At 41.1% G+C, this 27806-nt stretch overlaps 1 protein-coding gene across 1 annotated transcript in view; it reads right to left on the bottom strand.

The window, feature by feature from the left end:
* Nucleotides 1-27806, bottom strand: part of LOC102495054 (fibrillin-1) — a gene marked incomplete at its 3' end in the record, with an annotated part of 283471 nt that overhangs the window by 31078 nt on the left and 224587 nt on the right. The window contains exons 32-44 of the mRNA XM_014584254.2: nucleotides 26670-26792; nucleotides 26397-26519; nucleotides 24579-24704; nucleotides 22730-22852; nucleotides 20991-21113; nucleotides 20255-20419; nucleotides 17904-17972; nucleotides 17682-17807; nucleotides 15806-15928; nucleotides 14987-15145; nucleotides 10661-10732; nucleotides 6563-6688; nucleotides 2365-2487 (exon numbers count right to left, since the gene is read on the bottom strand). Of these exons, the coding sequence (XP_014439740.1) occupies nucleotides 2365-2487; nucleotides 6563-6688; nucleotides 10661-10732; nucleotides 14987-15145; nucleotides 15806-15928; nucleotides 17682-17807; nucleotides 17904-17972; nucleotides 20255-20419; nucleotides 20991-21113; nucleotides 22730-22852; nucleotides 24579-24704; nucleotides 26397-26519; nucleotides 26670-26792 (1581 nt within the window). The remainder of the gene's footprint in view (nucleotides 1-2364; nucleotides 2488-6562; nucleotides 6689-10660; nucleotides 10733-14986; nucleotides 15146-15805; nucleotides 15929-17681; nucleotides 17808-17903; nucleotides 17973-20254; nucleotides 20420-20990; nucleotides 21114-22729; nucleotides 22853-24578; nucleotides 24705-26396; nucleotides 26520-26669; nucleotides 26793-27806) is intronic.

Raw genomic sequence — 27806 nt, 5'->3', positions numbered from 1 at the left:
AATGTCACATATGGCCTTCTCCTGGTCAAAACAATAATCCAGACGCACTGCACCTCGAGGTAGTGCTGGATCTGGGAGTACGCAGGGAACCGTATCCCTCTTCTGTCTGGTTCTCACAAGGACATACAGAGTGCTAAGGATCTTCTTAGAAAGGGATCCCCAAGTAGGGATTTTCTCTTCTCTAGTGCCCTATTTCATAAAGGTTTTATAAAAATGAAAAATAAAAAATGGAGTACTTTGGGCATTTATGGGTAAAAGAGAAAATTATAATTCTAGAAAATTTGGTTGTACTCTTTTTATCTTGAGATCAGAAAATTAGGTTTCCACCAGTAACAAGATTTGAGCTCCGAAGAAATTATGTATGAGGTTGAGATAGAAGGTCTGGGCAAACTACTTTGAAAAAAAAATCCCAAATGGTCAGTAGAGAAAAAAATAGACCATGAGGAAGTGGTTGGGAGAAAACTGTCTTTTGTCTTTAGTTGGGCAAGCCATTGCAGAAGGGGGCTGCATTCATTCTGCAGATACTCCTAAAATAAGACCAGCATCGTGAGCTTCAGTATCTAAAGTTCTCTCAGATCTCTCAGCAGCAGTGTGGGTTCCATGGCCAGAAAGACGTGTTCGGGGTTTGAAATGATGTATTTATAAATTCAAGTAAAAATCTTAGGATGAAGAGAAAGTTTTAGATCATGTTACACACAACTGGAGAGTAGGACTTTGCAACACGCCTTGAAAATGCCAATGCTCTAGAATGTCATTTAAAGATATTTTAAAAAGAGTTTTAAAGTAAGAAGAATATTTCCAGAATGAATTCTTGACCCCAAGAATCTGAGTAGTTGCAAAACTCAAATAGAGTCCCTTTCTTCTGAGGATTTCAATGAAAGAGAAAAATGGAGCTTTTGGCTACAAATGACACGATACTTATCATTAGTAATGCTGGATACATTTCATGTTTATTAATGTTCTACAAGAAAATACGAAAGGGCTTAAGTCCCAGCAGGGTATTGCTGGATGTCTTATCTTGAATTATACATAAATAGCTCTGTCCTACTTCTTGCCTGTGCATGAAATGGTATGTAATGACGTGTGTTACATTATCTACACTTCTTTATTTCAGCTGGAATTGTTTCACCTAGTTCCAAAGAAATATAAATTAAGAGCAAAATGCAGGGAAGTGGTACCAATGCCAAATTTCACCAGGGTATTGTGGTTCATATCAGAGACGTCCCCACTTTTCCTGTCCTTTATTTTCGATACATGGATGACAACAGCTCTGTTGACAAAATGCTAAATACTTGCACATGTTCCTTTAAAGTCAACAAAACAAGTCTTGATTCTCAAAGTGATTTTTTTGTTCTGCTATTACACCCTCTTCCCACCAAGGTCTCATAAAACAATGCAAAATAGCCTACAGAGAGCAGGGCACTTCCTACCACTTAATCACTGGTAGGCAAGGAAATCCAAGGAAAGTCTGACCATGTTCCCCTGTGTTGTTTCATTCACAAACACATAAAATATCCAGGAAACTCACTGTAAAATGAAGTCTAAGTAAAATAACATATTCTTCCTGACCTCTTCACTAAATATACAGTGATTTATAATTACTTAAAAACTTACGAGAAAATCACTCTGCAGTAGTTATTTTCCTTTTGGGGCTGAAACACCAGTGTTCTCATTTCCATACCACTTGCTACAAGACACTGTCAATACTGAATCACTTTCCTATCACTTTCAAGTGAGGACACATCTATTTGTCCTACTTCTACAATGTCCCCAACAAAAGAGAGTAATTTCTAGGGGACACAAGTTCTTATTCACTATTTAAAAAGGCTGGTAAGGTTTGCTGTTTTCAGTGAGTTATCTTTTATCTGTACAATGTTCAGGAAAAAGGTGTTACTCTGGTTTGATTTGTTCAGTTTGACTAGCTAACTTGGCTCAGCTCGGGAGAGCTTCACTCGGTAGACATTGGATATGTGGTTAAGATGGTGAATATGTCTGCCTATAGAGGATTATATGGAATGAGAAAAATGACTTGCTTTTGAATAATGGCTAGGGAAGTGTGTGCGTGCATGCACACATGTGTGTATGCTCTTGTGTGTGGGCATGTGTGTGTGTGTAGGTGTCTGTAAGCAGGAATCAGATACGCAAATGTAAATGAGTTACTTGTTTTGCAAACATCTCATCTATAACCAGGAGGGAAAGCTGTGCTGAGATATTCTAACTATTGTCCTTCCTCCCAATTTAGTTATTAGGGTTCATACATCTAAATCTTAACTCTGGCATTCTTCAGCCTCTCTCAAGAGAACTCTAGTTTTCTGAGTTTGCTGACGGTGCCTTCTTGGGCACTCCAGCCAGGGGCCTACATACCGTTGCACTGCCCCGTGGAGGTGAACCGGTAGCCCGGCTTACAGTCACAGCGGTAGCTGCCCGCAGTGTTGATGCACTCGGCATTGCGCTGGCACACCGGGCCATTCTGACACTCGTCGATATCTACAGGCACAAGAGAATTGCGTTAGAAGTCGAACAGAAACTGGCGTCCAGTCAACAAAGCTGCTCACATGATGACAGGTTTAATTTTCTTATTTGGATCTGTCCTACTGAAAAGACAGCAGGGATATTTGTAGCATTGTTTTTTCATTATTCCAGAACTTGAAAGCAACCAAGACATCCTTCAGTAGATAAGGGACTAAAAACACTGGTACATTCTAACAATGGAATAATATTTGGTGTTGAAAATCAGAGTGAGCTAACAAGCTGTGAAAAATGCCCGCAGTGTTGATGCACTCGGCATTGCGCTGGCACACCGGGCCATTCTGACACTCGTCGATATCTACAGGCACAAGAGAATTGCGTTAGAAGTCGAACAGAAACTGGCGTCCAGTCAACAAAGCTGCTCACATGATGACAGGTTTAATTTTCTTATTTGGATCTGTCCTACTGAAAAGACAGCAGGGATATTTGTAGCATTGTTTTTTCATTATTCCAGAACTTGAAAGCAACCAAGACATCCTTCAGTAGATAAGGGACTAAAAACACTGGTACATTCTAACAATGGAATAATATTTGGTGTTGAAAATCAGAGTGAGCTAACAAGCTGTGAAAAAAAAAAAAAAAAACAAAACAGAGGAAATATAAATGCATATCATTCAGTGAAAGAAGCCAACCGAAAAGGCTACACAGTGTATGATTCCAATTGTATGACTTTCTGGAAAAGGGAAAACTATGATGACAGTAAGAATATTGGCAGTTGCTTGGGATTATAGAGGAGAAAGGAATGAACCAGGGGGACACTGAGGGTCTTTAGTGCAGTGAATCTACTCTGTATGATACTGTACTAGTGGATATATGTCATTATAAACTCGTTCTCACTTATAGAATGGACAACACTAAGCACGCTCCTAATGTAAACTGTGGATTTTGTGTGATAATCACATCCCACTATAGGCTCCTTGATTGTAACTCTGGTGGAGGGGGTGTTGATAACAGGAAGGGCTATGCATGTGTGGGGCCTGGGGACATATGGGAAATCTCTGGATTTTTCTCTCAATTTTTCTGTGAGCCTGAAACTATACCAGAAAAATCACAAGTAATATTACTTATAAACGTAGGTACTTGGTTGGTTTATGGATTCATATGGACTCTAATGATGACTAGGTCTAAAAACAAGTTATACAACTTGGTTGCTAGAGCCAGAACTTGATATGGATACAGACTAATATCCTAGGAAGTCTTGTATTTCCTCAGAACCCCAGAATTTTATGATTCAGTAAGGCTGCTTTTATTTGAAAGGCTGGAAGGTCTGAAGAGCAGAGCATCTCCAACCTTAATGTTCATACCAATCTCTTTTTTTTTTTTTTTGGAGAGATTTTCACTGTAGGGCGCGTGCGCTCGCCAGACAGACAGAGAGAGACATAGAGACAGAAAGCGAGAAATCACCCCCCAGGGGGGATGGTCACGTCGCAATCCCTTCTCCTCCATTCTCCTCTCGGGATCTTGGGCACGCACGCACACGCACCCAGCGTGAGTTTTAAGCCACCGGGTCCGGGACATGAACCGCGGTCGACTACGTGGGAGTCCAGCGACATAGCCATTACGCTAACTGCTGGTTCCCTGTTCATACCAATCTCTTGAGACCTTACCAAAAGGCAGATTCTGACTCAGAACACCTGGGGATTAGCCTGAAATTCTGCATTTCTAATAAATTCCCAGGTGATGTAGATGCTCCTAGTCTATAGACAGTGTTCTGTACTAAAGGCTGCAGAGAATCCCGCTTCAACTATCGCGACGAGGCAGTCAAATCAAGGAAACCTAACATGGGAGGTTACACACAAAACTACTGAAAACAACCCAACTGTCATTATCAAGAAAAAAAAGAAAAAAAAAAGGTGATTGCATGCTCCAGAGTTTTGTCACTGCTAGCCCCGGGTGGGGGTGTTTGGCTACATTTCAAAAAACAGGTATCTGATATAATTAAATTCACAGCATGACAAGTTAGTGGTAGAGTCCGGGGTACACCAGCGGGCCAAATAGGTGTTCCCCTCTCCCCTACTTCAAAGAAACACCCTTATTGTTTTAAGTAGAGGGACTAGCCTGTTTCACAGGTATGGATCAGCCTCAGCTCGTTCTAGGTTGACTCAGCCAGAAAAGTTCCCACAAGGGGGCGGCAAATACATCACTCGATGTCTCTTAGGCTAGCTTCTGTGGAGGGAAACTCGGGACTCTCAGCCAGTGGGGGTTTCTGTCTAAGGTGGTCTGGATTATGCCTCTCTATGCAACAGACACAGGAATAGAAGTGCACTTCCCTGGCTTACCAGGGACGTGGCACCATCTCACTCGCTAGGTCTGCTCTGCTTGTAATTCAGGGCATGTAGCAACACTGGTTGGCTGTGGCAGTGGAGAAGCCACATGGTGTCGTGGACAAGCGTTTCTTCGGTGAGCCAGCCTTCATCTCATCATGCACGTGCCTGGAGAGAATGGCTGCACAGAGGCTCCTAAGTAACTTTTGAATCCACCACAACTTTAGTGTTGCTGGGACATGTATTAAACCAACCTTCATTTTCTGATTCTGAGAGCTAAGCGATTGCTGGGAAGCAGCTGACCCGGGATTAAACACTTACCCTGAAGATAGATATTCTGTGAAATGGAAACCAAAAGTTACAGCACTTAGTCATCTCAATGTCCATGGAATGCTACCCTGAAAGCAGCGGGTGTCGCATTAATACAGCTGCAAGTTTTCAATCTCACATATGTAGCAAGGTCTACGCTGATTGGGTGGTAATAGGTGGCCTGGCCTATGGGTTCTGGCCAAGGGCTGCTGTTTCAGCAAATATGTTTAAGTGGCAAAAAGGTTTCTGGTGAGGTAATTTTCAAAGGGATCTCTGAATGGGAGAGAACGGGAACTGCCACGAGAAGGTGGCTGGCATCCTGAGGCATGCGTGAGCGTGGGCAGAGTGTAGCTATACGGAAAGCAGCCACCCCAAGCACTGTAAGATTGACCTCTACGGGTTTTCTTCTCCTCTCCATGTCCAAGCTTCTTCTCTGAGCACAGCCTTGATGGCCCCAAATCCCAGTGACTAGGACCAACGTCCAAATTGGCTACTTCGTAAGGAAGGCCCAGAATGGCTTTACCCCACATAGCAGGCAGGCTACGGACCTGTGCCCACTTGGCCGTAGTTACCAAAAGAGTGGTTAGGAGAACTTAACAAGTGTGTAGTGAGGGTTTTAACTTTACTTGTGGTATATAAGTTGTCTGGCTTGGAGGGTAAAAATAAAAAAGGATTTTTAACATTAAAAAATTTACATATGTGCTATAATGCATGCTTTAAGGGGTAATAACTCTAACACAAACATCAACTCTTCTATAGGCCTTAAGTTTAAGTAATAAGCAGAAAATTATTCCAGCTATCCTAGGGCACATGGTATATTTAATAACCAGTTATGTCCCTTTTACTAAAATGTAAAAGAACACTATCTTTCCCAGATGTAGGAAAAAATATGAAGTGCTATAAGGAATGCTCAGAATCACAGTATATATACATGGCAAAGAGAGGTAATTTGAAAATGAAAAAAGTACCATTTGCATGCATGCCAACATTCTTCCTATAAAATCAAATTTGCTGTTCCTGCCATTTGGAATTCTCTCATGCATTTGGAATATTTGCACTAACCTTGTTTTCACTAGGGAGTAGCGAAGTCTCCACTTGGAAGAGAACACTGATTTTGAGATTCAACTAAAGATGACTGTCCACTCATGTTCACTTATAGGCAACGTGAAACAAAAGTGATCTATTTGACACACCCAGGAACTCAAAGCTTTTTCCTATCAGCCAGGAAATCTAACTCATTGTGTGTTGGGGGAAGGGAGTTACAGAACGCACGTCCTGGTTTTTCCACTGGGAGTTAGTGAATTTTGTTGCACAAAATGTCACACTGGCCTGTACTTGTTCACTGTTTCTAGAACTTGATGCATTTCTGGAATTGCAGTGCTGTGAAATTTGCCAGGTGTGTGTGGTTAACAGCTCACCAGTTAGCTCATTTCTAGATATCATTAAGTCACACCACTTACCTTCACAAACCAACAACTTGTCATTATAGAAGAATCCCACTGGACATTCACATCGGAAGCTGCCAACCATGTTGATACACACTCCATTTTCACAGACCCCTGGGATCTCCCGGCATTCATCAATATCTAAACACAGAGCAGCCACTTGTGAGTGACAGGAAAGCGTATGATCCCTGTGCAGGCAATACAGGATTACAAAACTCTGTGTGTGTGTGTGTGTGTGTGTGTGTGTGTTCATGTGAGTGCTTGAGTTAGGGTGGTGATGATGAGAAGAGAGGACATCAATGGATAGATAGCCAATTAAAATAACTAAGCCACTTTCCAGATACTCATGTGTCTATTTGGATTTACTGTCTATTTTTTGGGTCTTATTTCAGAACATCAATTTTGTAGGGGTAGGAGCCATCTTTCTATCCACTGGGCATTGTGGATATACCTGGTGAGTAGAACGAATGTGACTGCCAAGAGGTGTGTAGTGGTTTTTGGTGAAAGTGGAAAGGTGAGGAGTAACCCATGGTCATAGAGAGCTCTGATCTTTTAAGTTCACTTCAGCTCTCTCTTCATCTTCATGTGGCTTTGGAAAGAAGGCAAATCAGGTGTGCTGATGTAAGCGGAGCCAGGGCTGACCATGAAGATGGGTCAGCACCGATGAGGACTGTCACAGGAGACCACAGGAGACTACTTCCTAAGGCTGGGGACTAGCCTGGCTACTATATGACTATGTTACCTGTGCTTGGCACTCTACACGACAAATGGTTAAGTGCTCAATTAAAATCTGTTAAATTAAGAACCAGGCTCTAGTAGGGGGTTGTGAGCATTAAAATGGGACTAAATAGGAGTAAAAATGGAACCAGGATCCAGGTTGCTAAAGTAGGGCTGACTAGCTATTGAGGGAGACTTGAGAGTAGGCCTGGCTTCATCAGCTTGGCGTGAGCTGAATTTTATCTTCCTAGCTCTAAACTCCAGACCACTGAAATGTCTCCCATGACAGCAGGACTAGTTATAGCGTCAGTAGTATTCTATTTCATAACTGTTGTGTTTTTCAACCATTTGACCCACATTATTTATATCCTTAGATAACCTTATAAGACAGTTTCTAGGTACCATATTATCCCTGCTATGCAGATGATGCAACTGAGGCTGAGCCAATGGGTGTAACTAGCTAAAGATCACACAGCCAACAAGGGGCAGAGTCAGGATCTGATACCAGGAATCCACCCACAGGCAATTCCTTATCCTCCCTTATGTTTTTCCACGTCACTGTCATACTATCTTCATAGGACTGTATCAAAATGCTTATTTTCCTGGAGGGTGTTTCCACCAGCCCCCTGACAAAATTTGACAAAACATTCTACCAAGTGGGTGTGCAGAGAACAGATCTATAATCACGAGTCCTTCCAATTCACTAGCTTTCTGATATTAAGATCCTGTGTTTAGATATTATAGTCAGGATCTCTGCAAGGTACTTACGTAAGTGGTAAGGTGTTGATAGCCTCAATTGGTCTTTAAGACCTGTTGCAATTTTAGAAGAATCACTCTAAAATAAATTTGTTCTAAAGAAGAAATTTGACAGGTTGCAGATTTATTTTAGACTCTTTTTTGAAGGATTTGACTGTGACTAAAAGCAAATCAATCTACTTAATGGAAAAATAAACCAGCTTAGACTCTCAAAGAGTACATTGTGTTTGGGTACAAGCAATTATGTTTTTAGATTTTTCACACATTTATCATTCATGTTGTTGGAAAGCCAAATGAATTAACATAACTATGTACCATAGGCAAACAAACACCAATTCAGGTGCCACTCTTCAATGTAAGAAGAACACGAAATATATTCACGTTCCTTCGTTTTAGCTAGAAGTGATATATTATTATCAAGTTTAACAATAACAGGTTGAGCCATATTTCTAGCTATTGTTGTTAGACATAAAATAGCAACAGGACATTTTAAAATTTTTATTTTCTTTCCCTGTCCATATTTTATTTGAATTTCAACTTGGACAAGTTTATATTTTATGACAAGATTAATAAATGTGCTATAGTTTTAATCCCATATGATGGATTCTACATGCTAACAATCTTAAGAGCTTTCAAAAGTTTATATAAAATAAAAGTTTTTCAGCCATCTAAATCTTTTATCATGGTGGAATTTGGTAACAATAGTATCTTGCTAAATATCACATTTCCAGTTCCCAAGAGCTAGAGGCAAAGCAAACTATGAGTCAGGACTAGGTTCTTACCCCAGCTCTGTTATTAATTAGCTAGGTGGCCTTGGGTGAGTCCCTTCCCCAATCTGGGCCTCTGTCTCCTCAAACGTAAAGTAAGGAATTTGGATGAGATGATGTCTGAGTCCTCTCCAGCTTCACAGTGGATGGTGCTGATGCTGCTTTGAGTCTATGCTTGCTGCCAACCTTAGAGGACAGGCCTTGTGGGGTACATGCCTGTTCTGTCCATGCAGAACCTCTTCTATGAGAGACCACTTATCTTCTAATCACAGGTTTTAGGTAGATTAAAAAATCTGTTTTGGGAAGGGGAAAAACAAAGCAGCTAGGGCCAGGTGTTTCATGCCAATGTCATTTAGCAGTTTTTCTTTCCAAACCATGAAGTTTCTTTGGATGTTGACTAGACTGTGGAGCCATATGGATTTGGCACTGGGAGATCCAGGCTGATTGCTGGACCAGACCCTTGTTTTCTTCAACAAGGTCACTGGAAAGGCTGATGTGGATTTCAGTTTACTTATTGGGAATGAGGTGGAACAAAGCAAGTGGTGATGTTTGCTACTAGACACAACCACTCAGATTTCAGAGGGCATCTAAGGATGCTTATAAATCCCGCTAGGGAAGAGCTCTCAGAATGTAATAGCTTTCCGTCTCCTTTTCTGTTATTGGGGTTTAAACCACAAGGCATTGCCCACGTTGGCTGAATGCTGGGCAATAGCTCTGAATCTTGCACAAGCATCTCTAGCCACTATAGTGGTCTCTGTTCCAGTAACCAGTTAAGGCCTCAGGTTGAGAAGATTTTTATTTCCTATCTGAAATTCTCAAAGCAAATAGCCTGAGGAAATCCCAAATGGAACCACAAAAAAAAAAAAAAAAGGTTTTTTGGGGAAAAACCGTTTGTAAGGGGTGGTGTGAAAAAGCGTTTCATGCCAATGTCATTTAGCAGTTTTTCTTTCCAAACCATGAAGTTTCTTTGGATGTTGACTAGACTGTGGAGCCATATGGATTTGGCACTGGGAGATCCAGGCTGATTGCTGGACCAGACCCTTGTTTTCTTCAACAAGGTCACTGGAAAGGCTGATGTGGATTTCAGTTTACTTATTGGGAATGAGGTGGAACAAAGCAAGTGGTGATGTTTGCTACTAGACACAACCACTCAGATTTCAGAGGGCATCTAAGGATGCTTATAAATCCCGCTAGGGAAGAGCTCTCAGAATGTAATAGCTTTCCGTCTCCTTTTCTGTTATTGGGGTTTAAACCACAAGGCATTGCCCACGTTGGCTGAATGCTGGGCAATAGCTCTGAATCTTGCACAAGCATCTCTAGCCACTATAGTGGTCTCTGTTCCAGTAACCAGTTAAGGCCTCAGGTTGAGAAGATTTTTATTTCCTATCTGAAATTCTCAAAGCAAATAGCCTGAGGAAATCCCAAATGGAACCACAAAAAAAAAAAAAAAAAGGATTTTATGGGAATAACCTGTATGTAAGGGTTGGTGTGAAAAGTCATATTAAACTCCTCTTAGTCAGAAGGAAGAACTGGGAATTAGAATCAAATCAAATGTCAACTGGCTCTCCTCCCAGAATTTCTCTCTTTGTCGATGCCCAGGGTTGGTTTAACTAAGCTTGATTGTAATTTTGTGAAAAGCTTTCCAGCCCCCTTAATCATGAGTAACAAGTACCGTTGCCAATTAGGTGGAGCTACGCGGGGTGTTTGCATGGTTTGTTTCAAACTAAAAATGAATGTTTCAATAAAGCTAAAGGCAATTGTACAATGATTTTTTCCTTCTAAGAAAAAAATAAAGGCAAACTGAGAAAATAACTGGAGGTATTGTCTTTTCTAACACAGCAGCCAAGACAGAGTTTCAACAAGTATAACTCACCAACAGGTAAACCGGTATAAATATCAATGACGAAGCCTGGTCTTTGACTTCCACAGAGCGTAGCAAATTCATCTGCAAGGATTAAAGAAAGGTAGAGGCGGGTGGAGAGTGGTTAGCAGAGAGCAATAACTGGGCTGAAAGAAATTACTTTGGAAACCTTCTTGAAAGATATTTGTCTGTATTTGAAGAATTTAAAGTAAAAAGTAAATCTGAAAATTCCCATAGATGTAATCTTGTTTGTAAGACAAACCACGAAGGACAGATGATCTCAGGTTGACACGATGATGAAGGAAAAGCAGAGGTCTCCATGTAACATGCCACTCCACCCCACGCACTAGAGACAGTGCTTCCCTCCAGCTTGCATGACAGGATCTTGGGTATGAAGAACCCTTAGAAAAGCAAAGTGCTGGAGACGATAGTGAACAGAGCCAAGTTCTTGACATCACATCTACTAAGGACTAATTTGAGTCAGCCACCCTTTACCATCACTTAAATTTTTGGAGCTGGGCTTCATTTGGTATAGCACTCAAGTTTTTCATCCTTCCCTTTCTTTCCTCCCTTTCTCTGCTTTTTTTTCCTCTTCCTTTCCCTTTCAGCTGTTTTTCTCTTGCTTGACTTTATCAATCTTGATAAAAAGAGTTGCACCAAATGCTCTCAGAGGTCTAACTTTGAGATTCCATAATTCTAAATTATGACTGTAACTGGTATAAGATTGTTTCAATCTAATCTCAAGATGGCCACCACCTTATTGGTCATGCCCATTGAAAATTAGTAAAAATTTCTTAAAATATTTTAACCCAAATAGAAGACATTCTTCTCCTAGTGCTTTATTTCCTTAATCTGTGATTGTCCACATCCAAAAAGTGTCACACCAGCTGACATTGATCACCCAGAGAAATTACAGCAATTCCAAAAATATGTGTCAATTTCGAAGCTAAGGAAGTCATAGCTGGATTTAGACGATTTTCAACATGTAAAAATCTTGCATTTTATATTAAGTGTATATAGATTCTTAAAATGCAGGGAGTCGCTTTTGTTTTTGTGGTTGTTATTAAGTGCAGATACTCCCCAGAGAGAGAGAGAGAGAGACAGTCATGCCACAATCCCTTCACCATTTCTCCATTCTTCTGGGATTTTGGCCATGCACACATGTGTGCTTTGCATGATTTTCAAGTAGCTGGGGCTTGGACCACAATTGGTCACACGGGATTTGGTTCTGTTAATTACTAAGCTATGAGGCTGGCCCTTAGAGAGTCATTTTTGAATGAGAAAGTCAATCTACAACAGGGGTCTCTAAAGCCCCAGGGAAATGTGCAGTAATCCATGAGAATGAAAAACAAAACCAGGAGGACTTCTCTCTTTTGTAACACTTAATCTTTAAAATAGTACTTTTGTGTATATTTTATATTAGAACAGTTCACAAAAATAACAAATGTATTTTTCAATGTAATGAAATAAATGTAATGTAATGAAAATAAATATATATTGTACAATATATCATGGACCCATATAATTTTACATGTCAATTGAGTGTAACCCCCAAATATGTATATATACATATACACACACACACACATAAATATAGGGAGGAGGCCATGCCTCAATCCCTTCTTCTCCATTCTCCTCTTGGGATTTTGGGCATGCATGCACGGGCACCAGGTATGAGTTTTAAGCCACTGGGCCTGGGACTTGAACTGCAGTTGACTTCATGGGAGCCCAGTGACGTAACCATTATGCCATCTGCTGGTCTCACTCTTCAATATTTTTTTGATATGTATGATCAATAGTTTTGAAGACGAGGGGCCACAAAATGGCACAGTGGTAACACAATGTTCTGTGACGCTGACCTATATGGGAAGGTTCTAGGTTCACACCCAGAAACTTCCCTGTGTACATTTCCCTGGGTACTCTAATGCCTATAATCTGGGGCTGCTTAAAACTGGGAAAGGAGGGCCGGCAGATGGCAAAGTAGTTACATTGTTGGACCCACATGGCCAACTTCAGTTTGAGTCCCAGACCTGGTGGTTTGAAACTCAAGTCAGGTACGTGTGTGTACCCAAGATTCCAAAAGGAGAGTGGAGAAGAAGGGATTGCAGCATGGCCATTCCCCCTGGGTGGCGGGTGATTTCTCACTTTTCCTCTCACTGTCTCTGTCTCTCTCTTTTTCTGGTGGGTACACATGCCCTAAAGCAAAAACTTCTAAAAAAAATTAAAAACTGAGAATGGATGGCAGTGTCAGGACTGTCACAGTGCTGCCATCTCTCTGTCTCTCTCCTGTGTCTCTCATTCATGGAAGAATTCATTGAATTAACTTTTTAAAAACAGTTTTAAAGACCATTGATCAAGGTCAGGAGTTGGTAAACTTTTTCTTAAAGGCCCAGAGAGTAAACATTATTTACCTCTGCCATGAAGCAGCTTCAGATAATATGTCAATAAATTAGTGTGGCTTTGTTCTAATAAAATTTATTTACAAGCACCAAAACTTGAAGTTCATCTAACACTCACATGTCAAAAAATTTTTTTTTCTGATTTTTTTCAACTATTTAAAATATAAAAATAATTCTTTATTTGTGGGGCATTGAAAAATAAGCAGCAGGTTAAATCTGACCAAAGGTTATAGTTTGCTAACCCTCATCTAGATACATTTACAGGGTAGAGGTGTATCATAATTCTAAGTGATGATTATTACATTATTTCTGGATTAATGGATAGAATGATATATTTTAGCATAAAAAGAATTTCCTATTGCATGCTGTGTCAAGTAGTACCAAATAATAAATTTAATATTTTTACATATCAATGCAAAAATGAGATATGTGCTACAGAAAACCCTAATCAATACTTCGCATGATCATTTTATTTAATTCAAATCATAAAACTGATAAATTAGAAGATATATATGAGAAATGATAATATGGATGATATATATGATTTATCATATGATATTGGGTCAGAAAAGTCATGGTGCATTCCACATAGAAAAACAGAAAAAAAATGACTTTTCTGATGACCCAATATAAGAACAGTACACTGGGACCAAAAGATGGCATAGTGGTTTCTTCACTGGATTCCCATATGGCCGACCGTGGTTCAAGTCTCGGACCTGAAGGCTTGAAAACTCATCCTGGGCACTTGTGCATGCGTACCCAAAATCCCGAGAGAAGAAGAGAGGAGAAAGGATTGTGGCATGGCCATCTCCCCTGGGGGGTGATTTCTCACTTTCTGTCTCTCTCTGACTCTCTGGTGAGCGCACACACCCTATAGCAAAAATCTCTCTCTTGAGACCAACAGATGTATAATGGTTATGTTGCTGGATCCCCATGTAGTCAACAGTAGTTAGAGTCCTGGACCTGGAGGCTTAAAACTCATGCTGGGTACATGTGTGTGCATGCCCAAAATCCCGAGAAGAAAATGGAGAAGAGATTGAAGCATGGCCAACCCCCTAGTAGTAATTTCTTGCTTTCTATCTCTCTCTGTCTCTCTGCTGAGCACATGCACCCTATAGCAAAAAATCTCTCAAGAAAAAAAATCTCTCTCTAAAAAAAGAAACAGTACACCAAACTCCTCACTTCACTTACTCAAAGGGGATAATTTAGACTTGAAAAATCACATTAGATATTTCTTTCTCTATGAGAATATTAGAAGAAATTCTCTCAGTTTTCAATATCAGTAAAAGTCCTTTTTTTAAATGTTGAGTTTATATTATGGTCATTGAGAATTTTATACTTGATCATGTCTCCCTTTTCATGTGAGTCTCTGTTTGGAGCCAAAGCTATTGTCATTTCTGGCAAGTGCGTACAATTCCTGGCTTGGATTTTGTGCATTAGCCTTATTCATTGTTCCAGCTTTCTTTTTCTTGTTTTCCTTTTGCCTTGAGCGTTTTTCCTTATTATACATGCACATCTTTATAGGTTGCCTTAAATTCTTCTTGGAGCAAGATTAGTTTTAAATAAGTAAAACCATAGGAATTATCACCCACTTACTTGTCATAATAGGTGTGCCTAATGTGTCAAGTCTTTTAGTTACATGGGGAACTCCAGAACTGTGATAACAATGTCTGTATTTTTTGTGTGTGTCTGTGATAGCCTTGGTCTACAAGCTTGGTTATGAATTAGGGTATAAATTAGAAAGCATATTCTGTGACTCTGTTTTCAGCTGGAAGGACCAGGATCAACTGTCAATTTAAGTATTTGCCTTTGTGAGCCAGTTTTGTCTTATGAAGATAAACAATGCAGCCTTTTCTTCCTTTGCCAAGACTGAGTCTCTTAACAATGTTTGGGTAAATTATTGAACTGTAGTTTTGAGAATGTTGAAAATGAAACGCACCCGTGCTTGGGATGGGGCACTGCTCGCAGGGCTTATTCCAGGCCCGGCCAATGTTGTAGGAACAACAGCACATCTTCTTGGTCATGTTGAACAACAGCTCTCCGTCACAGGTCTGGTTGTCAGCATAGTAGTTTCTGTAGCACAAACTTCTTCTCATATCTAGAAGAAAGGGGGATGGGGAGGAACAGGGATGCCATGGGAGAAATCACAACAGGTTTCAAAGGGTTGTTCAAAGATCAAATTCCTTTAGAATTATACTGTAACTTGATGTTGATAAAGGCAGATAAAGCCCACTCTTACACAATTTCCAGCTATATGGTGCCACAAGAAAAGAGAACTTGGAGAAATGTATCCCCTGGTATTTTGTGCCACAGAACTAAGTCATGACGTAGCCGGAGCATTAATAAACTGTACATGACTCTCCACCCAGTCTCCTAGTAACAATTCTCCACTGCTCTTTGGCAGTTAACTTTCTCATTTCCGACTCATGATGTTTTAATACTGTTGGTCAGTGTTGTAAATATAATCGTATAAGGATACACCCAAAAGTCAAACAAAAGAAGTACTATTAAACTGTTGTTCGGGATTTTCCAACATTACATTTTAAAGAAAACTCCCAACCACCCCCAAGAGGTGGTTAAAAAAAATTCAAGACTATGGTTTGTCAGGGAGGAGGCTCAGAGTGAGACAGGAAAGGCATGCTCTTAGTCCGATGAGTAAGAGAACAGACACTAAGGACAGACAGCTGGGCTCGTGAGCCCTTTTACCGCTTTGCGGATGGGAACGAAACATTGTACGGCTTTGAAGGGCCGGACTTACCCATGCAGTTGTTCCCCCCATTGACTTGCATGTAGTCTGGGGGACATATACAGGTGTAGTTGCCAACGGTGTTGTAGCACGTTCCCGGACCGCAGATGCCAGGAGTCTCACATTCATTCACATCTATAAGCCAAGGAGAAAGTGGTATGCGAATATGAAAACCTCATTCTCTGGAGTGGTCTGGTCCTAGTGTCAGTGTAAATGCTGACAAGAGAGGAGAAAAACCACAGGGCACTTTGAAACTCAGATAGGAAAAGAGGGGCTCAGTTCATCTGTTTCCTTTCTCTGCGTGAATGTGTGCATTCTCAAGACAGAAGGACTTAGAAAAGGAACTCTTGCCTTCAGAAGTGAGTTCTTAACAGATGTGTTCATAACATACTTAAAGCCAGACAGATGGAAGTGTGCAGAAAGTAGAATTCTCAAATATCTTTCAGAAAGACAACTGTATATTCACAAACTCTATGGAAGATATTCAATATCCTGAAGTCATCCACAACTGGCTTTATGAATCTGCATTGACAGTAGGCAAGTCCCATCACCCCACTATTTTTAAACAAAGGAATTTGATTTTAATCTTTGTTAATGCCACGGGTCTTAGAGCTGTGCCATATGCACTGTGATGATCAACTAATACTAGTGAAGTTGTCATTGTCTAGGTCACCTAAATACATCTTTTGGAGAGCAAGAGGACTCTTTTTCATGCATGATACCCTAACTAGTTATGTGACTATGTGAACAGTAGGTGGATAAAAACTACCTTTCCCAGGCTGGCCCATAGCCCAAGAGCTCTGAATCCTAAAAGTGGTCAATATTTTCCATTTTTCCAGTGATACAGGATGAACAGGGGCCAACACTTGTATCATAAAGCCAGAGGACTGCCTTTAAAAGAAGCTCATTTAAATGCGTTAGCGCAGAGGAAGTGGTGGATAAAAAGAAGAGCCCAGAAGTGCCCTAAGTACAGTAGTTACTGAAATGGGACCTGTGCTACTCTAATAAAAAATGGCTTTTCTGTAGAGCATGGAAAACTCTTCTGTAAACATCAATGGGACTATGGCCCAGCATAATAAAAACTGCACTTCTTTCAGGAAAAGAGGGAGATTTAGGACTTATTGAAAATGACATCATGTCAAGAGCAGGAGTGTAAGCTGCCACATGTGCAGCATATTTATCTGACTTCGTTCTTGTTCAGACCATTGTGCTATATTGCTAAATTCTGTTTTCCTGGTAACCGTACGTTATTTTTTCATGCATGTTATTAATTTGGTTTTTTAATGGTGTTTTGCCATAGGGCATATGTGCTCATCAGAGAGAGACAGAAAGAGAAAAAGTAGAAATCACACTCCCTCCTCCCCACCGTGGGGATGATGACACTGCAATCCCTTCTCCATTCTCCTTTCAGGATTTTGGGCAAGTACACAAATGCGTCCATAGTGATTTTCAGCTGCCAGGTCCAGGACTCAAACCGTGGTTAAGCGTACTGGAGTCCAGCACCTATGCCACCTGCTGGCCTCAGATTGCCTTTCTTCTTTTCTTTTCTTTTCTTTTTCTTTCTTTTTTTTTTAAATTTTCAGTTGCCAAAGAGCATATGCACTCACCAGAGAAAGATAGAGAGAGAGAGAGGGAGAAAACACCCCCCCCATGGGATGTGGTGATGCTGCAATCTCTGTTCCATTTTCCAACCTGTCATGATTTAGGGTACACATGCACATATGCCCAGTATGTTTTTCAAGCTGCCAGGGCCAGGATTTGAACTGTGGTTGGCCATGTGGAATCTGGCTCCCTTAACCACTAGACCATAGGGCTGACCTTGCATGTTGGTTTTCTCAAATGAGTTCTTAATATCTGAAAACCTTATCATCCTATAAGGGACACTTACCATCACACACTCGCGTATCTTCATTCAGGTAGTAACCCGTTGGACAGCGGCACTGGAAACTCCCAAAGGTGTTGATGCATTTCCCTCCCTGGCACAACCCCGGGAGCTCCTGGCACTCGTCGATATCTATCAACATGAAGATGAAAGCATTTCTTTAGCACAGTTAATAAACCCAAAGAAGTTCAAAATGTGTGCACTGTAAGACAAAAGAAACAGAATTACCTTCCAAGATAACAGTGATTGGGTTTGGTCGGAAACCTTCTCCTCCAGGACAAAGAATTTTGTACTCGGCTAGTGAAACAAAAATTTGAAATGAGTTCTTTTGAATCCAAAATTTCTAGAAACAGACTTCTCAAGAAAAACACCAGCATATCCAACTGGAAATACTCGCTTTGAGAATTTTTTTTAGCCGTGACCCTACCTATCTGCACAAAGCAAGTTAACATCTGTGTGTGTACTTGTCATTTTCAAATGGTATTTATTATGTGTGCCAAAGGTAAGGCCACTCTCCTCAGTCTTTGGACCCTCCAAATATTTCTGGTAAACTATTTTATTCCCTATCACAGTCACTAGTCCTTTTTTCTTTTTATTTCCTAACAAACTTCATCTTGATTTTTATGTTTTATTCAGTCTTACTTCCTGAGAATTACTGCTTCACTTAAAAATGTTGACCAGTCTGTCTCCAAAACTGTTTCCAAACGGGGCCTGAGAAAAGCTGCTGTCTCTTGGTTCCTATCCCACCTCTCTCCTTAATGACTGGAGACCTTTCCTGCCCTTCTGTTTCTAAACAATGGCAATACTGATTCCCCTGCTCTCCAAAAACAACTTTCTGTGGTGTCTTTTGATGCCCTCCAAGGATTCTGTCATTCAAGTAGTTCACTCAAAAACACCGATCTCAGTGCTACGCGTGGTAGTGTGACACATTCGAGAACGAGGGATTAAAATGGCACTGAGCTGCTGTAGCGTCCTGGTACGCATCTGTAGGATCGGTTCTTTCAAGATCATCACAGTCTTTCCAAATCTTACAATCTCTGTCTGGGCTTTCTGAAATTATATGTACGTAAGTGTAAATGTGCATATATTCCGGGTCTAATGTTGACCCAGATTTGGGGTGGGGAGGGTCTCTATCACTCTGATAATAATAATTATTATTTATTTTTATTTATTCATTCATTTATTTTAATTTGACCAGAGAGAGACAGAGAGAGACGGAGAGAGGGAGAAAGAGGAAGTGAGAAAGCAAACCACCAGGTCTGGGACTCGAGCTGTAGTTGGTCATGTGGGAGTGCCCAGTGCCTTAACCACCACCTGCTGACTCTCCTAATTAAAAATCTTGGTTTGCCTCATTCAACACCAGTGGAACTAGGTATCCTCATCGGTTACATTTTCTCTTCTCATTCTGTAATCCCATCCATTGTTTTTAAAGTGTCTTCTTTCAGGTCACACCCCTCCTTAAAGACCCAATGAATGCAAAGATGCACACAGTGATCACTACCCTTTCCAGAACTGACTTCTCCTTTCTGAAGAGAAGACAAAAGTTGATGCCTGCTGAGCACTCATCCCTGAGCTGGGGGGGTGGGGGTGGGGCTTTGCATGAGTGATTTCATTGAATCCTCTGAGGTATTTTACGAATGTGAAGTAACCTGTCAAGGCTCCAGGGGTAACAATGGTAGAGTCCTAATTTAAAGCATGTGTGTTCTTCCTTCCAGTCAGGGACCGGGTCTGATTTTCTTCCTTCCCTTTTGGAGGTCCAAATTGAATTACAGTTCTCATGTTTGGGCCCTATTTTGCCTAGTAGGCTGTATATCTTTGAAGGCAGGATCTAGAGTAATGCATCTCTGCACATGCAAAGGACACACTCTGGGTACTCAACAAATATTTTTAGAGAGGTAAATAAATGACCTTTCAGCAAGAAAAGAACCAATACCTATCTCAACACAGCCTGTAAGCAGTAGTCACTGACTTTTTCCAAAGAAACTGTATCTGATTCTGAATGGAAGACCCACTTTGAAAACTGGGAACCTTGTAACTTTTTAAGAGATGTGTTATTTATGTCCTTAAAAGTGCATTCAAAAGGTTTTTTTTCCATGTCATTCAGTAAGAATGGAATAATATTCTACTGCATAGTTGTTTCACAAACTGTTTCTTTTTCACCTAGGGACACTCTGGTGAAAGTGAGAGCTTCCAAAACTAGCCAACACATGACAAGAGGGAAGATGGACACTCTGGTGAAAGTGAGAGCTTCCAAAAGGAGCCAACAGATGACAAGAGGAAAGATGAGCAGTGTGCCCCATAGAAGGCAAGAATACAGTATAAGTAACCTAGCCTGGAAAATCTTTAAAATAATGCTGTTGGCATTTCACTCACACAGGCATGAGATGTCACCGACAAGCCAGATGGGGACACTTACTGAACACCAAACTGGGAATGTGGCCCTTCATCAGGGTGAGAGGATCGATCTCCCTTGCCTGATCTTAGAGACTAGCAGCAGCCTGCTCCCTGTGTGGCTTTTCTCCTGGAGCTAGAACTGGCTTGAAGTTGGAATGGAAATAAGTAGGAGGATGTCCACTTACACGTGTTCACAGCAGGGCACAGCTCACATGGAGTACCCCAGGCTTTACCCAGAGAACAACAGCAGGAAGCCTTGGAAACACCAACTCCAATTTCATTGCTACAGGCTGTATCTCCATTGTCTCCTCGAGGTCGGACATCCAAATAGCAATTTCCAGAGCGGGTATCTATTTACCATACACAAACAGAAACGTGTCAGGCAGATTTTTCTACTTGAGGGCTGAAAATTCAAACCTACTTCAGAAACTGTTTAACAAACACAAGTTACATTTACCGAGAAACCAAAAAGTATCCGAGAATACCATGCTGAGATTTTCCTATAGAAAAGGTCATTGAAAGTATAAACCAGAGTTAGGAAATGTTTTAATTTCTATTTTTTTTTTTTGTAAAGAATTAATTGGATTGTCCGAAAAGTCATGAAACATTTTTGCATAGAAAAACACATCATGACTTTTCCAATGACCAAATATTTATTTCATTTTATTTATTATGATGATGACTAGTTTTTTAATTTGTTATAGGACATGTGCAAGAGAGACAGAAAGCCATCAGGTCTAGGACTTGAACCGTGGTCAGCCATATGGGAGTCCAACACCTCAACCACCACAACATATGCTGACCCCAGGAAATGTTTAAGTTTCTATACTATTAGTTTTACAAAATTCAGGGAGAAAATGTTCAGTGATGCCCTAAAAACAGTAAGTCATATGTGTCTCTGCAAAGTTTGTGAGATCTTACCAACACAGCCAACTCGAGTCGGATTGAGCTCAAAATCAGGGGGACAATCGCACGTGTAGCTCCCTGGAGTGTTGATGCAGTTGCCACTGATGCACGTGGTTGGATCCAGACACTCATTAACATCTAAAGCCAAACAACCAGAGCCGGCATTACCCACTCAGCCAATGCAGGGCAGACATCAACATAAAAACAGTAGCCACATCTGGGCTCCAAACAAGAATTCCTAAGTTACTAGTTATTAGTACAACCTAGAAATGTAGTCTTCCCCTTCTGAAACTAAACCCTTCAGGAAGGAAATGTCATAGTCTTTGGTCCTTTTCTCCTGGAACTCATTTACCATTCATGTTTGTCATCAGGATAAAATACAAAACTTAGGAACTCAGAAAAATATTCCAGTCAAGGTAACAAAAGGCAAAACAAGGCTGTGACCTCGATCAACCAAAAATTCAGACATGGGCTTTCAGAAAATCCATTTAAGATGTGTGGCTTGTTATTCTGTCAAATGAGAGCAAGATGTCCCATGGAGCCCTCAGGAGCGACCTCAGCTGTTGCCCTCACACCCACACAGGCATGAGGGCAAGCGAGTTTCTTCGGCCCTGCAAAGAATCTCTCTCCCATCATTGATGCTAGGTTGACTATCTCTCTTTCAGTTTCTATTCTAAAAATATGTGCAGAATTCCAGATACTGAGGACATGAGTTTGGCAAATTCCACCCCTGACCAATCCTATTGTCTATTCTGAACACTCATGAAATACTCAAGAATAGACTAACTAATCAGAGAAGAAGGGTTGGGGAGTAGGAGGACATCTTTCCTCCCCTTAGAATGGAGACCCTCCTATGGGTTCCACTGTAGAGGATTCATTTGCTCAAACTGCATGTGAACTTGGAGGGGCAAGCATAGACTAACAGAGTAAGGTTAGAGAGTATGATGCTGATGGTGACCGGGGACACTGAGGAGAGGGTATGGACCACAGAGAAGCCACTTGTTGAGGTATGCTAGGTGCCTGGCTTGGTGTTACAGTCATTTCTAGAAAAATCAAGGGACAACTGGGTGCCTAGGAAGAACACTCTGGAGAGTCCTGGGTCCTGTCTAGGTGGCTGACAAGGCAGATTTTCCCTGAAATCCCAAGTTTATACATAACACGTCACAGAACTTATTTCCCCAGTATCCCTGAACAGGACAGAAAGCTGAGTTGCAAATGGCTCTCATACTCTTAACTCAGTGCCAAAGAGGACCAAGTGGCAGTCTTCCTGGTGCTTGTAGCTTTTCTAAAATATTTTCCTATGTTCCCCACAAACGCTTATAGATAAGAAAGTGATTGATGGGTGGCTAAGTTACTCTCGTGACCGCTGGCAGGGCAAGGGCAGGATGGAGTGGATACCACCACACAGAAGTACAAAGAGGAAACGCAGACCATAGGGCATGGCCTTCAGAAGGAAATGGAAAATTTACCCAAGGAGAAAAGGAAATGGCTGAGAAGCCCTACAGCTGGAGCACCCCTGGAACATTCTTTGGTAGCCATGAGCTCTACTCTATGGCCATGAACTCTGCCCCCCCCCCAACAGAGTATTGACTCCTCCCTCCATGACCTGACATCTAGTCAGTTCCAGGTCTGAGAAAGTCTGAAATCCTGTGATTCCAAATGCTTCACCTCACTTTCCCTTTGCCTGTGTGGTCCCCACAGCCGCGGGCCCAAGAACACCTGGGAGCGGGTTGCGACGAGAATGGAAGTCTTACCCGTGCAGTTCCCACCGCTTCTGTCCAGTTCGTAGCCTATCTCACACTCGCAGCGGAACAGCCCCGGGAGATTGTGGCAGGTTCCAAAGACACAGATGTTCGGAAGGGAGCACTCATCGATATCTCGGGGAGGGAAGGAAAAAGAAGGGAAGTTCACATTTATTTTTTGGATTAAGAAATCACCTAATATAATTAGGTAACTGTGGATCATGTTTAAAAAAAAAAAAAAAAAAGACTTCCAGATGTCAGACTAGTCAGGTCTCCCAGAGATTTTAGATGATTTGTCATGGGCAAGATGTCTCCTGGGTGTGAGGTGATCTTCCCTTTACACACTGAACGCTGGGCTCTGCATTTTATAGATACGCATCTCAACTCTGGTGTTTCACGTAGGCTGACATCATTTTTCAAAAGGCAAGTCCCAAACACTACTTTAGAGTGAATCCTTTGGTTATTTTTACATATTCCTTGGTTTTGTTGTGAATTAAAAAGTTTAAGAGCCATAGAGGCTTTGTGGTAACTGTCATAACCAGTTTTATAATCCTCTGTGTCCCTAGCACTATGGTTCGTTTTGCTGATGGCGATCTATAAACTGCAGATGGTTCTTCCGGGGCTCTGTCCCTGCCTCGTGTTAACACATTGTTTGTGCAATTGACACGTGGACACGTTTATAGGCTTGAGACTGGCTTTAAATAGCCAAGACCGCTCTGCTGGCAATGATTTATATTAAGAACAAACAAACAAACAAAACCTTCTCTTATGGCATTAAGAGAAGCGAAACTTTCACTGAGACTAGTTGTGTTAGTGGAGGTGGCACAGGACCTGTTTAACTTGGACATTTGGAGGGACAAAAGTAAACAAGGCATGAGGCGCATGACCAATAGCCTCAGAGAAGTTTTATATCAAACTCTGCATATTTAACATAAACTGTATAAAGAACACCCATGGACCCATAACAAAGAAGTGTTTACCCAGAAATACATGCAGGAATTAGTATACATGTTATGGCTCAAGACTGATGTTGATTTCGTGTCTTATTAACAGCAAACAATTATTACCTAATACACGAGTCAGGCTCTTGTCTGAACGTCTACTTTCAATCTTTTTAGTTCATTGTAGTAACTAATTCTTTTCGGTGAAGAAGAATTAACTTTCACAAGCATTGGTAAAGAGGATTATCTTGCATTGTCTGATGGAACCCATCCTTAGTCAATGGGTTCCTATGACTCTTCCAACACTTCTCAGGAAGACAGAGCCTGAGACACTCCATGGCATATGACATTATCCCAAGGGGGTGCCCTACTGAACAGATTTGCAAAAGACTGCTTGACATTCATATGCATTACATATTTAGAGAACACTGTGAGGCATACCCAGGGCATTATTCTACATTTAGAGGGGACTACCTGTTCTGCCGTTATTTAAAAGCCTTTATTTTTAGTAACCAATAGTAAAAATGGAAAACTCTATTTTTCTATGTAAAGATACTCTTCCAGCAGGATGTTATCGGGAGACCTGCACTCCGAGTTAATTTCCCCAGCAACAGGGATAAGTGGCTGTACTGACTGAACCACACTGGGTGACCTTCTCTTTCCTGTGACCAGTGATGTCCCTTGCAGGCCATTTGGCCAAGGCTGTTCATGCTGCTTATGGCTAGAGAGCTGAGATGTTCTCTGTACAAAGAAAAATAGTCCAGCTGGAGACCCAGGCCGTCTATAGACTGAACTGACCAGCTTTGAAGTGAAGCCAAAACACACCTCAGTTTAAAAAAAAAAAAAAAAGGCATCTGGAATGTTTAAATAACCTGAACTCATCAGCCCTGCAAGGCTCCCCTGGCTTGCCCATCAGTTACCTTCACAGGCTTTCCCGTCGGCACTGGGCACAAAGCCCATGTCGCACTCACACCGGTATCCTCCCGGGGCATTGAGGCACTGGCCATTGCCACAGAGATTCAGATTCTCGGAGCACTCATCAAGATCTATGGGATAAAGAAACATGGGTTATTCTTCCTCGGTTAGGAGCTTTCCAGTTTGTCAAGTCCAATAGTTTTTGTAATTTTTGTAACTGTCAACTTCCTGAGTGTAGCAGTGTTTCATCCTAACTTCGAATTGGCACATTTAAACTCCTTTGTTTTTCACTTTTAAATGTTAACATTGAATATGCAGGGAACATGGGGTTTAGATACAGAGTCTTGGATGCTAAGTTACCCCTAATGATATAAAATGTGTAACAGGTCAGATGACTCACCACCTGAAGGCTCTTTTAAGAAGGATCAGACACCCGGTGGGCATGTCCACGACAGGAAATCACGTATCATGGTTTGTGCCTGTTTTACAAGTTTCAGGCTCAGCTCCATGGGCAGCAAGAGAGCTGGGATGGCGACTTTCGAGGGGAACAGAATGCCTGCCTGCTGACCACGACCGTGTTCTTAACTCACAGGCACTAGACATCAAACCCATGAGCCATAATGCTGGAAAAGTAATGCGAGGTTTCTAATAACAAAATGTCACCAGAATGGGCAAAAATGATTTCAACTATGAAACAACTTTCAATGAGTTAAAAAAAAAAAAGAAAAACCATTTAGGCCAGCCAGTAGCATGCTGGTGGATTGTGGATGGCCAACTGCATGGTTTGAGTCCCAGACCCAGTAGCTTGCAAAACACACTTGGCATGTGTGTGTGTGTGTGCACATCCAAAATCCTGAGAGGAAAATGGAGAAGGGGATGCAATATGGCTATCCTCAGGGGAGGGGGGGAGGTAACTTTCTCATTTTCCCTCTCTCTCTCTTTCTCTCTCTCTAGTGAACACATGTGCCTTTTTGCAAATTAAAAAAAAAAATTTGTAATTATATAACGGGCCTTGGCTTCCTAGCCTCTTTTGTGCTTAAGCCTCATCTTATTAGCAAAGTGCTCAGGATAAATGAATGCTTTAAGTCATTTGAGAAGTTAGTCTACCTAAGAGCCAATGAGGTCTCACTATTTCATGTAATCCAAAGCCTTGACATAAAAAGTGCTGTCTGGGTATACGTGCACATGTAAGTACATGTATAATTTATACAGTCTCTTCTCTAACCACGTGTGTGTGTGTGTGTCTGTGTGTGTGTGTGTGTGCGGATACATATATATATATATACACATAGCAGTTCATGTTAATTCTGAGACTATTAATTAGAGCTAAGAAGAAAACTTTATTAATATGTTGTAAAACTGGAAGGAAATAAGTTCCTTACAAAGTGGCTATTCAATTCCTACCAATACCAATGTGGGAGGAGGAGGATGATAACAATGGCCAGTGACAGAAAACTTTTTATTATTCTCCTGACTCCAGAACATCTAGTCCTTTTTCCTTGTGTGGCTTTATACACAAATTTACCCTTGGTTTTGAAAATGAGTCATCAGTATGAAGTAGGCACAGAAATAAAAAGGCTAGGCATATTAAAGGAAGTGTGATTTGTTTTAAACTGACAATCTCATTTTATACGGTGTTGTATGTCTCACACCGCCCTATCTGACCTGGCTCAAATTTTGATTCTCTGGGGGATCTATCAATAGTTTTCAATGACTGATCTTTTCCTTCCTCTGATGGAGTCTTCAGAAAGGACTGACAGTCTAAAAGCTGTGGACACCTTGCTTCTCCAACGATGCTTACATGGCTTTCAGCGTGAGCCCACCTGTGCAAGTGAAGCCGTCGCCCGTGTATCCTTCCTTACAGAGACAGCGGTAAGACCCCATGGTGTTCTTGCAGTCTGCATGCTGGCTGCACATGTGGGTTCCATTGGAGCATTCATCCAGATCTTAAGGAGAAAGGTCACATCATCACTAACGGAAAGCATGGAACTTCAGATCAACACTATGCAAATTAAATGTACCTGTAGAGAGTTCGTATTTGCATGTTTATAATCTATGCAGTTCATGACAAGGATTTCTGCAGCTCGCCAACTCACCGGTGCACTTGATGCCGTCCCCGATCCACCCGGGACTGCAGCTACATTTGAAGCTGCCGGCTGTGTTGGTGCACACAGCATGCCTGCCACAGTTGTGGGCTCCAATTTCACATTCATTGATGTCTAGAAAAACAATTAGCAGTTTAGAAAACAAAAAAAGCTTAACCCAAATGCTTTTGTCTCTTTTAAATAACTTAGTAATATTCATAAGTTGACTTGCTTTCATGCTTTCCACAATATAGTGGCTCATCTGAAAATTCATGGTACATTTTTGTATAGAAAACCATAAAAAAGTCATGATTTTTCCAATGACCCAATAGTGTGGATTAGTTTAGCAACTACTTATACATTCTCTGTACAGTGCCCAGCTTTAAATTTCAATTTATAAAGAAAGAACAATAGGATGGTACTTGCTAGTATTAATTCTAATTACTTGTCTTTATTTTAATGTAAGTGTCCAGTCCCTGGCAAAGCAAAGTGAACCTCTTTCCAGCTGAAGATTTAAAAGTCAGTAGCAGGGTCAGCTGGTGGCACAGCGGTGACATGCTACTCTGAGATGCTGGACCCACATGAGAAGAGTCTCATTGCAAGGCCTCCCTGTGCATGCCCAGTGCACACATGCATGCTCGTGACATGTGCTGACTGAGGCTGGGAGTGGATCTCAGCAATAAGGACCTTGCTGGGTGAGCCTATTTCTCCTCTTCACCCCCATCTTGTCTCTCTCTCTCTGAAGAAATAAATAAGCTTAAAAAAAAATGAGTTGCCTAATGTTCTATGGGATGAATACTCATGGTTTTATGTTTCTATTACTCATATTTTTATTAGTTGACTATAGAGCAGATATACATTGTTTTCATATCTTACATAGATAAAGGAATAGGATGTTTTTGGCATATCAGAAATATGTTTTGCATCGGGGCCAGCAGGTGGTGTGATGGACTGGACTCCCGTGGCCAACTATGGTTCAAGTACTGGACCTGGTGGCTTGCTTTTTCATTTTCCCTCTCTCTCTCTTTTCCTAATCAAACTGGAAAATAATAAAGTTAAAAGAAAAAAGAAAAAAAAAGAAATGTTTTGCATCATATTCTATGTACTAAGTACATTTTATTCTTAAACCGCTGTGTTATTTGGTTACAC

Source organism: Tupaia chinensis, unplaced genomic scaffold (genome assembly GCF_000334495.1).
Source record: "Tupaia chinensis unplaced genomic scaffold, TupChi_1.0 Scaffold146140_1, whole genome shotgun sequence".
Lineage (NCBI taxonomy): Eukaryota > Metazoa > Chordata > Mammalia > Scandentia > Tupaiidae > Tupaia > Tupaia belangeri.
The sequence above is the reverse complement of the archived record's forward strand: the minus strand, read 5'-3'. Positions and strand labels throughout refer to the sequence as shown.